We start from the raw sequence: 15832 nt of genomic DNA, 5'->3' as shown, positions 1-15832 counted from the left end.
TTTAAGTTGATTAGTAAAAGGACTACAGATGGCAGGACCTACAACTTACCATCTGCATCTGAAGTGGCTGCATTAATGGTTGGCGATGTCGAACAACTAAGCAAAGATAGAGATATTATTATAGAGATTCAAACTAGAAAGCTCCAACAGATTGATGTTTTTCACCCATCTTATTTAGCCTTGCAATATCCATTGTTGTTTCTGTATGGGGAGGATGGATTTCGTTTGGGTATTGCAACATCAGATTCTATCTCTGCTAGGCCTGCAAAGAAAAACAAAACAATCACGTTGCGATAATTCTTTGCTTTTTGACTACAGAAAAAGACGGGTGAATCTCTGTTAATTCTGAGATCAAAGAGATTATTCCAACAGTTTCTGGTAGATGCCTACACAATAGTGAAATCAGAGAGGTTAAAATTCTTTAGGTGTAAACAACCATAGTTTAGGGTTGATAAATATAAATGTTTGGATGAAAGTCTTATAAACGGGGATGTAGATGCTGCAAGGCTTGGCAAAAAAAATCATTTTTCCCAGTACTTTTACCGGTGGACCTAGGTACATGATGAATAATTGTAAAGATGCATTTGTAATTTGTAATTTACAGATATGTAGGATATTCTAACTATTTTATCACTATGACCTGTAACCCTGAATGTGATGAGATAAAAAGAGAAGTGACTCCCATTGGATTGAAGGCAGAAGACCGTCCTGATATATTGTGTCGAATTTTCAAGATCAAGCTTGAAGGTTTGATTGATGATCTAAAAGAGGAAAAAATCATTGGCAAAATTTTGGGATGTAAGTCTGTGTTTATGCAACACCTTATTAAAATCTTGTGTTGTAATGTTTTGCTCATTTGTCTTTTTCAATTTTCAGATATTTGCACTATAGAGTTTCAAAAAAGAGGGCTTCCGGCCTTCCACATGAACATATTCTTTTATTCATGAGTAATGAGTTCAAGCCACAAACACCAGATGACATAGACAAACATATAATAGCTGAGATTCCTGATGAAAATGAAAGGCCAAATCTACATGGAGCTGTTCAAAATTACATGGTATATGGTCCATGTGGTCTGTACAACAAGAATTCACCTTGCATGAAGAATGGATCCTGTTCAAAGTTTTATCCCAAAGATTTTAGACAACGAACACTCATTGATGAAGCTGGATTTCCCAAATATAGGCGTACTGATAACGGTCGAACAGTGAAGAAAAAGGAATGTGTACTAGAAAGTAAGTTCATTGTTCCGTATAATCCAGAATTGTTGCTTAAGTTTGGATGCCACATAAATGTGGAATACACATGCCAAACAGGTTCTATTAAGCATCTATTTAAGTATATACACAAGGGTAATGACCGCGTAACAGCTACCCTATACAACGCTGGTGATCCGTCAGAAGCCACATAAGTTGTTGACGAAATTAGGAATTACTACGATTGTAGGTACATTTCGGCATGTGAGTCAGTCTGGCGTTTATTTGGATATGAAATTCAAGAGAAAAAATCATTTGTGATTAGACTTTCATTCCATTTGGAGGATGAGCAACCTGTGGTTTATAGTAAAACTTCTAATGTGAATGATATCGTCGAAAGAATAATATCTCATAAGTCCATGTTTTTGGGATGGATGGCGGCGAACATGTCATATCCCTATGGTCAAAGTCTGACTTATGCTGAGTTTCCAACCAAGTTTGTTTAGAAGGACGATACTTCAAAGTAGTTTCCTCAAAAGCAAGGCTTCACAATTGGAAGGTTGACTCATATACCTAAAGGTAATGACGAGTTTATATTCAATTTTGATCTTATATATTTGATGATTTAAATTTAAAATCTTAACAGCATGTACCCCACGTCCATTTTATTCGATTTATCTACACTAAAAAATAAATGTTCAAATAACTTTCAGCAGTTATAATCTGTAGATTATACAATTTTAGAATTGTTCTATATTTTTTAGAGAAATTAATCTTATGCGGATGTAGCTACATAATAATTGAAATCGCGTAGCCTAATCCATTTAGCAACTTAAAAGTGGGATTTTAACCAAGTTTTTTTGCAGTAAATACCGGAGAATATTACCAACGACTTCTCTTAAATACTCAAAGAGGATGAATGAATTTTCGAGATATAAGAGCAGTAGGAGGAACAATTTATGCTACGTATAGAGATGCATGCTTCGCCCTTGGACTCTTGCAAGATGACAGAGAATTCATGGATGCAATTAAGGAAGCAAGCTTGTGGGCCTCATGATCATATGTTAGGAGGTTATTTGTCATTCTATTAACATCTAACAATATCTCAAGACCAGAACATGTTTGGGATAGATGTTGGCATGAACTCTCAGATGATATTTTGTATCGATAGAGAGCCGTGATGAACATGAGGGGTGAGTTTTTATTAATTACAATTATAAAAGTTCATTATTGATCATTTTTAGTTTGATTAAATTTTTACAGTATCATATAATATGTAGAGTTAATCATATCAGATGATGAGATTAAGCAGTTGTGCTTAATGGATATAGACAAGATCTTACATTTCTTTGGGAAAACCTTGAAAGACTATCCTCCTATGCCTTTAGCAACTAAAGTTGATAGTTCTTTGTAACCGAAAGGGTTATCAGGGAAGAGCTAAACTTTAACAGGGATGATTTAAAGAAAAATGCCTCAAACATGTTAGCCATCGCAATACCTGAGCAAAAATATGCATTCGATAAAATTGTTACATCTATGTATTGTGATGAAGGAGGTTTTTTCTTTGTGTATGGTCATGGGAGTACTGAAAAAATATTTCTCTGAAACCTTATGTCTGCTAAGATTCGCTCAAGGGGTGATATTGTGTTAAACGTTGCTTCAAGTGGTATTGCATCTTTACTTCTTCCCAATGGAAGAACGGCACACTCAAGGTTCAAAATATCGCTCAATATAACTGAGGATTCTGTATGTAACATCAAACCTGGTTCCCTTCAAGCAATGCTGCTATTGAAAGCCAAACTTATAATTTGGGATGAGGCTCCAATGGGTAGTAGGTATTGCTATGAAGCGCTTGATAAATGCTTGGGTGAGATATCATGAGATTTTCTCCAACATATAACAAAGATTTTTTCTTTGGAGGAAAAGTGGTTGTACTAGGTGGAGACTTTAGACAAATTCTTCCTGTCATTCCACGAGGATCAAGACAAGATATCGTTCATTCAATCATGAATTCGTCTTACCTTTGAAAATTTTGTCAGGTGCTCTAACAAAAGACATGAAACTCTCTGTAGAGACGACTGCTTCAGATCAAGATGAGACAGAGCAATTTAATGAGTGATTATTGAAAGTTGGTGATGGTCTAATAGGTGACAATATGGATGGTGAATCTGATACATATCTTCCAAGAAATATTGTTATTCCTTCTTCGGACCAGGCATTTGATGAGTTGGTTCATTTTTCTTATCCAAATATTTTGGATAACATGTCCTCAAAGAACTTTTTCAAAGTAAGAACTATATTGGCTCCCACGCTGGACATCGTTAAAGAGGTCAACAAGACTATCATTCCTGGAGGAAAAAATTATATCTTAGTTCGGATTTGATTTGTATGGATGAAGGGAATATGGAGAGTCAACTAGACCTCTATGGTCCTGAATTACTGAATAGCATAAATTGCTCTGGTTTGCCTCCACATAAATTAATACTCAAGGTTGGTGTTCCGGTGATGTTACTGAGGAATATTGACCAATCCAGTGGTATTTGTAATAGTACAATGCTACAAGTTAGGAAACTTGGAAATCATGTCATAGAATGTGAAGTCTTAACGGGTAACAATATTGGTCATATTGCTTTGATTCCAAGAATGAATATGGTACCAACAAATGAAACCATCACAGTTAGATTCCAACGAAGACAATTTTCCAAAATAGTATCGTTTGCCATGACAATTAATAAGTCTCAAGAACAAACTTTATCTCATGTTGGATTGTATTTGTCCAAATCAGTTTTTACACATGGCCAACTATATGTGGCACTTTCAAGAGTTAAGAGTAAGAGAGGTTTAAAAATTTTACTTATGAATCACGTAAAAATGTCTGCAAATTTAATCATCAATGTTGTTTATAGAGAAATCTTTAAAAAAATAGGATTCTAATGTAAATATTTTAATTTTATTTTAAATTTTGTATCAATGTATAATTATTTTACTTAAAAAAAAGTATAAAATGATTATGACTCATTTTTTTTAAGTTAAACTTTAATTTTGATAATAATTTTATAAATTTTTTAAAATAATAATTATTTTATATTTTTTTTAAATATTTAAATATATAAATTTTTTTTTTTACTTTTATAAATTTTTTTGTATTGAGCACGGGTTCATATACTAATTAATGTAATTACCTACGTGTTTTTGTTTTACTTCATTTAAAGGAGGACTCTTATACAACATATATAGAAATAATAATATTAGAGATACGATAGTTTAAAATGATCTTATTTTAATTTAATAAAAATATTTAAAAAATAATAAAAAATAATTTAAATTAATTTAAAGTTATTTTATTTATTAATTATTATTATAATAATTATATAATATAAATATATAATTATAAATATTATATATATATATAATTGTAAATATTAAATTAAATATAATAACTGAGTTATTATCTCTCTTGCATTATTATAGTAATTTAGTTTCTATAATTTTATGTATATAACATCAAATTTATATGTTTATTATATTATTTATATATAATATTACTTAATTATTGAAGAAATACAAAATAAGATAAACTATAATTAAAGAATGAAAAATAAAGCAATTTGGACTTTCTGTTATTTTCCAAACATTTTTTTTTTATAGAAATGGTTTCATTAAAAAGTTGCTTCATAAACTGTTATACGTTGTTTTCATTGTTTCTCTTTCAATAATTTGCCGCCCAATTGCAACTAGTCTTGGCCCTCCAGCCTCCACACTCCACCCATTTGGTGGCTGCTCGAATTGCTACAAGAGATGACATCTAGCATGATGGCAGCCCCCCGTGATGGCGACGCCGGAAGGAGTTGGTGGTGGTGGAGGAGCCCGGCTAGCTAGGCAGCTATATTATCCATAAGAAGAAATAAATAAATAAGCAAATTAAGATAAATAGAGGATGGAAACTCAGGTGCAGTCGACTTTCACGTAAAGTCGACTGCACCTGAGTTTCTACCTAAATAGAGATGATGGCTCAATTCTTAGACGGTATTGACGAATTTTCAAAATGTTGAAAAGCTCCACGTGCCAAAAAAAGATTTTCATAATTCATAACAAAGCTCCTTTATTTATTTTTTTTTACACTTATTAGATTAGATAGATTTTAACTTCGGTTGTGTTGCAACCTGGATGTCCATCAATTAAACATTTATGACTTATCAAAATCATTTAGGTGATTCAAATTTTTAATGGTAGACGGTACAAAATTTTTAAAGTTGGACTCAACATTAGTAAAATTAAGAAAAGAAAACATTTCTACGTGTCTAAATAAAATAACATAACATGAGGCAAAGTACAAGAAAAATACAATAAAAGTCACGTACACTTTTACTTACATAATATATGAAAGAGTGAATGTAATATTAACTTGTGTATTATCTCAGTTATATAGAGATATTTATATTAAAAAATATTAATATTAGAATTTTTTACTTATAGTTCTCTCTTTTATATTTATTTTTTTTATTTATTTATTTTGTAATAGGTTATCACTTCTTCGACTTTCAATTCATTTGCATTAATAATTGGTGACATCACTTACTTTAAGAGAGATTGAAATTTTCAGTCCCAAAATTAAAATTTTACTTCTAGTCTTAGCTTAACAAACATAATATTGAATCCAAATCTAGTTCAAAACAAATACTACCTTATATTCAATGAAAAATTATAGGGTGTGGATTGGAATTCAAAAAAGAAATATCTACAGCTATGAATCATGTCTGAGCTATTTTTCTTAATGACATTTATTATTGTCATTTTTCTGCCTTTCTCAGAGCTGACTAACGCGGACAACAAACTTAAAATTAGAGTGTGAATTAAGTGTTAATGAAGAGTTTTTTTTTGTTCAGACCCGTTGAAATTGATCCAAGCAATAATTAACATTATAAATTGTTTCTTTTTTGTTTTTGTTTTTTTTCGTATTTTCTACATGCACGATCTTTTTTTTCTTTCTTTCTTTTATTGTTGTCATTGGGTTTCTTCATCAATGAGAATTTTTGTTTTACAAAATATCAATGGCAATCGTAGAATTAAAACATAATAACATCTTAAAAAGAAAAGCCCAGAACGTATAAGGGCCATTTCTGCTTAGACCAACTTCATTTGGCCCAACCTAAAAAGATAATACTCTTAGAAGTAACTTTTTTTTACTTTTGACTTATGAAAAGTAGTAGTATTAATGTCTGGTGCAATTTTCAATACCAAATTGTAATTTTTTAAGAAGCTATTTAGGAACTTATAGAGAAGTTAAAAAAAATAACTTCTCTCATAATACTTCTACTTTTCATCACATTTCTATAAAATAAGCACTTTTAGAGTTAAAAATTCAAACACAAAATGACTTATTTATAAGTTACTTTTAACAGAGTCATTTATTGTTTAAGTTATTTTATCAAAAGAAGCTTAATTAAGTTGGTTACCCAAACTGAGCCTTAATACACTTAAATCAAATTGGATTGTTCTAATAATTTGCTTACTAGTCAATGTAAGTAAATATCGAAAATTCAAATCCCATCTTATGCATGTAGTAATTCATTGACCAGCAACAAATTTTTAAATGAAACTCCGATCCACAACATCGCATCTAACTGTAGATGTTTATCTGATCCACACTTTATAATATTGTAAATTAACAACTTTATGTCTATTGATCCGTATATTTTTAATCAGTAAATTACAGATTTAATTACAGATTTGCGACGAATTAGTTTTTAGCCTTTCGTGGAAAACCAAAAAAAGAAAACAATGTTATCCATTTAATCATATATATGTGGTAAGTTACATGCATATTTATTTTCTATGTACATCAAATTAACCTACATTTCCATCCCCGTTAGATTAGTATTATTAAACTTTAAATAAGTGTTTGACAGTGGAATAATGGAAGGGCCACATTCTCTCACGGAGAATAGAATCAAGGGCCAAAGTGTCTTTTTGGAAGGAATCACGTTGTGTTTCCTAAAAATAATGAGCCGGGTTCAGTCTTCATTCAGATATAAAAATATGAAGGTGGCTACTCCAATGAAGATTTAATGATTATCATCATGTGAAGATACATCATTTTGACCATTGGATGATAGATTGTAGGGCTTGATTTGATTTGAAGTAAAAGTGTTACTTTTATTTAAAATGTTGCTAAATAAATAAGTTACACTTTTTGAACAAGGATCATCATGAGAAGATGTTTTTGCCATCTTCATGGGAGTAGTTGCCAAATATGAATTATTGATCCAATGTCTAATTGCGAGTGAAGCAATTTTCATGCAATACACTCATTTTGCCCATGCCACACCAAAAGCCGAAAAACAAAGCCATTAAAGAAACTAGGGAATGAAAATTTCATGTAAAATTTTCAAGCCATTAAAATTTTCAAACTGATCTCATGGCTCCTCTAAACTGATGAGATTTATAAGGTGAGAAAGTGAAGAATTAATCATCTTTAGATTACTTTTTTTTTTGTGTTTCGGATTTAAATTCCTTTAATTTTCTCACTTTCTAAATCTCTTTACTTTAGAAGATCCAAATATACAACAGTACAACAGGATAAACTTTTTAAAAACAAAAAATATATGAAATGGCAAATAAATAATGTAATCCAAAATAAGCTCCAAAGGAAAGCAGAAATTTTCGATTTCGCAAACCTTAATTTGTTTGTGCCCTAATGTGAATAAGCAAAGACCATTTCAGCAAACACATGAAGCAAGCAGGTCAGAACAACCACAGATAATAATCAAAATATCAAATAATGAAAACAAAACTTTCAGCAAATAAATATCAATAATTGCTTATCTATACAAAATCACAAAAACATCACATCCATTTCGCTAAAAATATCAGCATTGTTAGAATATAATTATGATCAATTAAAATTATTTAGTATATCTGAATATTTATTATAAAATATTACGTTTTTATTATTATGATTCTCTTAGTACCTATAAATACCTTTTTATATTGTATCATTCTAGACAATTCGAATACACTCAATAATATACAATCCTTTCTCCAGTTTAGTCTCTTGTTTCTAACATGGTATCCTCCTTGAAGAGGATATGTTGTTTTTCTTGTTGTGAAATCACCGTAGTTTTTGCACCTTTTTTTTCTATGTCATTTTTCCTTACCTTTTGTCACTTTTTTTATACTTTTTCACCTCACCGACTAGTCTGTTATCTCTGTCTTGTGTTTTTTCGAGTTGAATGATCAAACACCATTGTCATTCGCTGCTTACCTATTCTCATGAAAAAATCATATAGCTTTCGCTCTCTTTCGGCAATTCTGTCTGCGTTCTCTCGTGGTAGTTCCATCCGCGTTCTCTCGTGGCAGTTCCGTCTGCGTTCTTTCGTGGCAGTTTTGTCTGCATTCTCTCGTGGCAGTTTCGTCTGCGTTTCGTCTGTGTTTTCTTGAGGCAGTTCCGTCCGCACCTGTTCTATTCGTTGTTTTCAATAAGTTTCAAACTCAAGTTGTCACTTGAGTTTGAAGGGGGATGTTAGAATATAATTAGGATCAATTAGGATCAATTAGAATTATTTAGTATATCTGAATATTTATTATAGAATATTACGTCTTTATTATTACGATTCTCTTAGCACCTATAAATATCCTTCTATATTATATCATTCTAAACAACTCGAATACACTCAATAATATACAAATCCTTTCTCTAGTTTAGTCTCTTGTTTCTAACAAGCATAAACTATATCAAATAAGTTGCTCAATTCATTGCTAAATTGAATACAATAAGACATATCAATTTGTTCTTTGTTCATAACATTAAGTATCTAAATAGAGTTAAAATCTTTATAGTACTACTACTTAAAAATACAAAATATACAAATTAATCATACAACTAAAATCACAATTATCAATCCAATGAACATAAAGGCCATTTGCATTCTTGCAAATCTGGCTTCTGCTTCCAAACTTTCCATTCTCCATGTAATGTTTACTTTCCATTCATCATGATTGCTCTCTATCATATTCATCTTCATCAACTCACTTGAAGAAGTTGCAATGACTTCCTTTATGCAGAAATTTAAGGAATATTATGATTAAAAATCTCCACAACTAGTAAGAATATTGAAGATAAAAGAATTCATGAGAACAACTCACTCAATATCTTAGATATGTGTGGAACAATTTAGCTGAATTTTCTGAAGTTTCAGATTTTTTAATCAATATCTTCGACCCACAATGACATATAAGGTCTTCATTCTTCCTCTTTCTTCGCATAAACGAACTAGACCCATAGCTATCAAGTGAGTGACAAAAGACCCATCTACGACGATTTCCGTTTTCACCACCCATCATGCCAGCGACCTCCAATATTGGTCTCTCAACCTCTGCAACTTAACTCCAACATAAAGGGATATATATACACTATCATGGGATTAGGATTTATTAGTTAGGAATTAATTTGATGAAATTTTGTAAAATAGTTGTGTTGGCAGACAACTGGGATGGATGGGGTGTGCTGATATGGATCCTAACATGCCACGTCAGCTTTTGTTAACGGCGTTAGCGAGAAAAGTAACGAAAGGACCAACGTAACTAACTGAAAATTTTTTAAAGATAAATTTGATTAAAAAAAAAATTCAGAGACCTAACTGAAAATTGCGTAATCTTTTAGAGACCTTTTTATCATTTACTTGATATAGGACAAAATATTTAGATATCCATAAATAAAAAGACAAAAGCTAAGACAATATGTAAATATTTAGGACATATATAAAGTTATAAATATTTAGAATTTTGCTGTGTTATGTTTTAAAGACATAAATTAAATATATTATAAAAAATTATTTTATAAAAATTAATTTTTTTTCTATTTTTAATATATTAAAAATATTAAAAAATTTATTATTATATTTTTAAAATGCATCTTTAAATTTAAGGCACAAATTAATTAAATCTAAATATTTAAATATCCTATCTCAACTTATTGCTACCTCAAGTAATAAATTTTAGTGGTAATAAATTTTGTGCTGTTAACTTTCTTGCTGGCAATACAAATCTAAGAAACTTAATTAAGAGGTACCACGTACACCACTTGGCAAGAATCATTGTATCAAAAATTTAAGAGTGCATTTAGTCTATATTTTTATTTTTTATATTTAATTTTTAATATTTTTATTTTTTAAATTTTATAAAAAAATAAAAATAATAAAAAATATTAAAAATAAAAATAAAAAATAAAAACACAAACCAAACCAAATATATCCTAATTATAAGATCGCATGTGATAAATCTAGAGATGGTGAAGTACCAAAATTTGTTGTATTTGGATAAAAGCCGACAAGTCTCTATAGTTATGATAGAGAGGTTTAGGTAGAAGGCATTTTATTATATATATAAAATTAGTTTTTAAGTAATATTTTTTTTATAAAATTATTTCTCTTAACTCTCATTTTTTTTTTAAAAATGAATTTAAAAATAAAAAATAAAAAATAATTTCAAAAGATTAGTTGATATAATTTTAAAAAATAAAATAAATTCTATGACATTAAAAATGTATCATAAAACAAAAATTGGATCATCCATGTGTAATTCAGACTATTGCGGGAGCAATGCTAACTTCTAGAAGAAATTATTAATGAAAAAGTTTAGGGTCAATATTTTTATTAAAATTTGACTAATATTTAACTAATAAAAAAAATGAGTAATCTCACATCATTAGATATAATTTTATACTATTAAAAATACGGTTTCGCTACGTTACCAACAGCATATCTGCCAACTTCTGCCAACTCTTATTTATAATTGTGTTTCATGGAAATGTGTTCGTAGATGTGTCTAATAAAAATGTCTTTTTTATAGCTGTGTTTAATAGAAGTGTCTTTATAGATATATTTTCTGGATGTGTCTCTTTATATATGTATTTAAAATATATTAATTATTAGACATATCCACGAACACACTTTCATGAAACACAATTATAAATAAGAGTTGGTAGAAGTTGGCAGATAATATATTGGTACCCTATACTTTTCCTTAAAAATATTAATAATATATAACTACAAATTACAAAATTTACTGGCTCCTCATAGTTAATAACATACAACTTTTGACAAGGCATATGATCCACATGCTTAAAAGTTAATAACATTCAACTTTTGACAAGGCATATGATCCACATGCTTAAAAGAAGATAAGACTTAAGAGTAGAAGTAAGTTTTAAATTGGTCTTTAAGACTGCCTGTGTGCATTAAAGCAGTTTTATAAGTCTTAATTACATCAATTATTTATTTGAAATTAACAAAATACATCACATTATAGTCTTTAGCAACATGATAAATCATTTGACTAAAAATTTGAGTCGCTTGATAAAAAGGAATGAAGGAACTAAAATAATACACTTTTTTTACTTAAAGATATAATTGGGATTTCACAAATTATTTTAACGTATATATATTGTGGTTCTAAATAATTATTTTGGAGCTTCACTCGATGAGAGTATTTGGAGCGATTTGTTTATTCCAATTTGACATTGAGCTTTTCTTGATTTCTTGTTTCTAATGTAGATTCATTTTATTAGTCTTGTGCTAATTTTCAGTGATTCATAGTAGATTATGATGGTGTCGCTCATGCTTGATTGCTTCAAAGCTCACAAGTCACAATAATACAATTAAAAAGAAGAAGAAAAGTAGTAGTTACTTACTACTCTTGTGTGAGTGGAGCCTTATCTTTTGTATAAAAACGACAAACAATCAATCATTGGGACGGGATTTGATGCTCCAAAGTTGTTTGGAGTTGTAGTGTCCTTTAATTAAAAGTAAGAGAGAAAATTTATATAGAATTTTAGTGCTTTTTAATTAAAATGAGAAAGAAGAATCATCATTTAATTACTAAGAAGAGAGAAAAGAATCAGCACTAAATTTTATTTGGGCTAAATTTTTTGTTTTAATTTAAATTTATTTTATTTTTAGATTGGTATTAAATTATTATAAAATTATGACAAAAATAAAAATTTAAAAGAATTAAAAAGACATAATACTCTTATTATTTTAAAATTAATACGAATAAATTTATTTAAAATTTATAAATTTTAAATAAATATATTCATCTTATTTTAAATAAATATTTTTTATTATTTTTTTAAAGCGGTTAGACATGGTCTTTAAATATCTCAACAAAAGAGATAGATATGTATAATCATTTAAATTAATAATATTAGAGTGTATATATAAATACATAATATCTGAAAAGATTAATAAATCTTATCTAAAAAAATATATTTAGAGATATTTTTTGCTTAAGATAATAAAAATAATACGGATACGTTTATTTTTATTAAATTAAATTATTAATTTAAATTATATCTATCTAAATTTAAATAAAAAATTTAAAAAAAAATTTAAGATTTAAATATGTGAATAAAATTAGATTAATAAAAAAATAAAAATATACGAATACGATTCAAATTGTATAGAAATAGGAATAAGTTTGTTTGTGGATGAACTCATTATTTTTAATAAACAAAAGAAGATAGTATATTAAATCAATTTTATGAAATAAATTATAATTTTAAATAAATAATTAAAATAAATGAAATATAAAATTATTAATTAATTAGGTTTTATTAACTAATTTAATAACTTATATACTAATAAAGCATATTAGATTTCTTATAGTAATTATAATTATCATTTATTTAAAATATATTTTATAAATTGTAATTAATATGTTTGCAGTTTTTCAAAAAAATGTATTCATTGTTTATTGATTTTATTAATATGCATTTAATGTTAACCTAAATTAACTGTAAGGTGAATTGAGTTTTAAATTTTAATAGTGGTTTTTTTTTTGTTAAAATTATATGGAGTTTTAAAATTCAAAATATCAAAGGATTGTAACATCCACCATGTATCTCACATTATTAAATGTAATTACTAAGTTTTTTTTTATTTTTTTTATGCGTAATTACTAGTTAGTAACTTAGTATCATTTTTCAACAAGTGTACTGTCGTACAATAATTATTAATTAATAATGGATCCCTTATTTTAAGTAACATGCATGCATTTACATATGAAAAAATATAAGGTACCAATATATTATCTGTCAACTTCTGCCAACTCTTATTTATAATTGTATTTTATGGAAGTGTGTTCGTGGATGTGTTTAATAATTAATATATTTTAAATACATATATAAAAAAACACATCAAAAAAATATATCTATAAAGACACTTTTATTAAACACAGCTATAAAAAAGACATTTTTATTAGACACATTCACGAAGACACTTCCATGAAACACAATTATAAATAAGAGTTGCAAAAGTTGACAAATATGCTGTTGGTAACGTAGTGGAACCGTTTACATATATACTAACTACTATTCAGAGGAAACCAACTAAAAGCAGTACATTTTGTAAAAACATCATGCCCATATAGAGTAGTAGTAAATCACTTCCGTAATTGATCTATCAACATTTTAACCAACGACAAAAAGAGTAAAAGAATGCAATGAGAGCCAACGTAAGGGTCACAGAAAGAAAGGGAATTTGGCTGATATCAGCAAGCTTGCGACATCGGAAAAAAACGACAACATGGGACCTATTGGCCCGCATTACATTATTATCTAATATTAAAAAAAAAGTGTTTGTTATGATGTCTAAAAAATATTGCTTAATTATTAAAATAGGTAAAATAATTAATTTTAAATTTAAAAGTATAAAAATTAAAAAATTTTAAATATTTTAAAGTTATTATAAAAAGTAATTTAGATAGAAGTTAGACACCAAACAAAAAGAACCATAAAATTAACTTTAAAAAAATACGGCCAAATTTCAAGAAAGAATAAATACTATCCTAAAAATTTTATAATTATTTTTATGTAAAAATATATTTTTTTATTATTAAATAATAAATTATAAAATTTAATTTTAATATATTATAAAAATATTATTATTTTTAAAATAACAAATAAAACATATTTTTAATTTAAGACTCTTTATAAAAAAATATTTTTAATATTTTTATTTAAATAGATGTCTTAGAAAATACCATATATGTGAGATATTTCATTATTTTTTCGCTTATGTGACAAGACAAACGGCTCAAAACATGCAATTAGAATTTCAGGAGTGACATTTATTTACAAAATTAAAATCACTACTGCAATTTAGGTATATGTTTTTGAGAAATTTTAATCTTATAATTTCGACAAAGAATTTAGGAGTGATAACCCTATTTAAATTTGTAGGTATTTAATTCACTTCTATTTAGTTGGAACACATAATTATTCGATTTGGTATAGGACGAGATTTTGAGTAGAGTCCGGTTACAGAATATCTGTTTTTATCCATTTTTATATTATATATAATAAATTAAAATGATTAATAAAATGTTTGATATCGTATCATTTTTATATTTTTAGTTTAATTTAAGTTATATACATAATTATAGTTATATAAATTTTAAAATTTAATTTAATTTGTTAAATTTTAATAATATAAAAATAGATAGAGGTGAAATGACTATTTGTGAAAACTAATTAAGATTTAATTTTTTTACTCTTGATAGATAAAAATAAGACAAATTAAATTTTATACACTACAAAAAAAACATTAAATACTGTCGGAATTAGTGTAACGCCCCATTACCCTAAACTTTACCTCTAGTCGTAAAGTAAAGGATAAAAAGTGCCACGACAGTTCTAAAGCTTATAATATACAATATATGTCTAAAAATATATATAACTAGAAGCCCGATGAAGGAATAGAGCTCAAAGTCGCGTAAAGCGGAAATACAAAACGCGACGCGTTCACGTATATATATATATACCAAAAAGAGAACTAGTCACAGCATGGAGTTTAGGCCGACTAGTCAAACTCAAATACAAAGAGTTTTTGAAGTTTAAATCAGCTTATACAACTTATCTCTCAAATCAAGCATCTAAGGCCATAAAGTCTAAAACAGAAAGGTGAGAGAAAGTACTACAGCAAAATAATCAAAAATACCGAAAAGATAACAAAAGGTCCTCCGCTTTATCACCATCCCGCAACTCATCGAGGTAAGTTACGACCTGTATTTGAAAAACAACAACAACATATGATATGAGAACCGGAGGTTCTCAATATGGTAACAGTGCACAATATGTAAGATGTAATAAGGTTCCTGGATGCCAAAGGCAATCCTAGAACTTCACATCGATAGAGATATTCAAGCTTAAAATAAAAGAAATAACTTAAACCATAAACCATAAAAAAGTTATCTAAACTTAGGAAATTTTTAACTAAAACTAGTTACCGCTGTTCCACAGCCTTCACCAACCTACCCTTCGTGCGATCCCATCGTCACCGCCTACCTAACCCCCTCAGCACCAGACAATCACATATAATGCAATCAAGTAAAACACAGGTAGTATTTATATATCACAAGTAATTCAAGAAGCAAGTAGACATATTATACAATTAGGCAAACTCAAGTAATCAAAGCAAACAAGCATATAAGAGATGCATATGATGAATGCCTGTCCTATTGGCTCGTGATATCACTTGTCAGTCTGTAAATGCCAACCCGACACATCATTTCGGATGTAGCCTTTTTGCCATGCCCAGAGATATAAGCTCTGCACACTCATGCAGCAGAAAACATCCTGC

General features: G+C 28.4%; 2 protein-coding genes across 2 annotated transcripts; both read left to right on the top strand.

Moving 5' to 3' along the window:
* Positions 1-635: 635 nt before the first annotated feature.
* On the top strand, positions 636-1411 carry LOC140180743 (uncharacterized). The gene is made up of 2 exons (XM_072222033.1): positions 636-802; positions 877-1411. Exons 1-2 carry the CDS (start codon positions 636-638, stop codon positions 1409-1411), a joined length of 702 nt encoding a protein of 233 aa, XP_072078134.1.
* Positions 1412-3599: 2188 nt separating this feature from the next.
* On the top strand, positions 3600-5005 carry LOC140180742 (uncharacterized). Its single transcript, XM_072222032.1, has 2 exons — positions 3600-4026; positions 4935-5005. Exons 1-2 carry the CDS (start codon positions 3600-3602, stop codon positions 5003-5005), a joined length of 498 nt encoding a protein of 165 aa, XP_072078133.1.
* Positions 5006-15832: the final 10827 nt, after the last annotated feature.

Source organism: Arachis hypogaea, chromosome 17 (assembly GCF_003086295.3).
Source record: "Arachis hypogaea cultivar Tifrunner chromosome 17, arahy.Tifrunner.gnm2.J5K5, whole genome shotgun sequence".
Lineage (NCBI taxonomy): Eukaryota > Viridiplantae > Streptophyta > Magnoliopsida > Fabales > Fabaceae > Arachis > Arachis hypogaea.
The sequence above is the reverse complement of the archived record's forward strand: the minus strand, read 5'-3'. Positions and strand labels throughout refer to the sequence as shown.

Bases quoted from the DNA above. Each gene is read 5' to 3' on its own strand.
- LOC140180743 (XM_072222033.1), top strand. From the start codon at position 636: ATGACCTGTAACCCTGAATGTGATGAGATAAAAAGAGAAGTGACTCCC. The intron at 803-876 runs GTCTGTGTTTAT...TTCAATTTTCAG, and splicing joins GGCAAAATTTTGGGATGTAA to ATATTTGCACTATAGAGTTT.
- LOC140180742 (XM_072222032.1), top strand. From the start codon at position 3,600: ATGGAGAGTCAACTAGACCTCTATGGTCCTGAATTACTGAATAGCATA. The intron at 4,027-4,934 runs GTAAGAGAGGTT...AATTGCAACTAG, and splicing joins GGCACTTTCAAGAGTTAAGA to TCTTGGCCCTCCAGCCTCCA.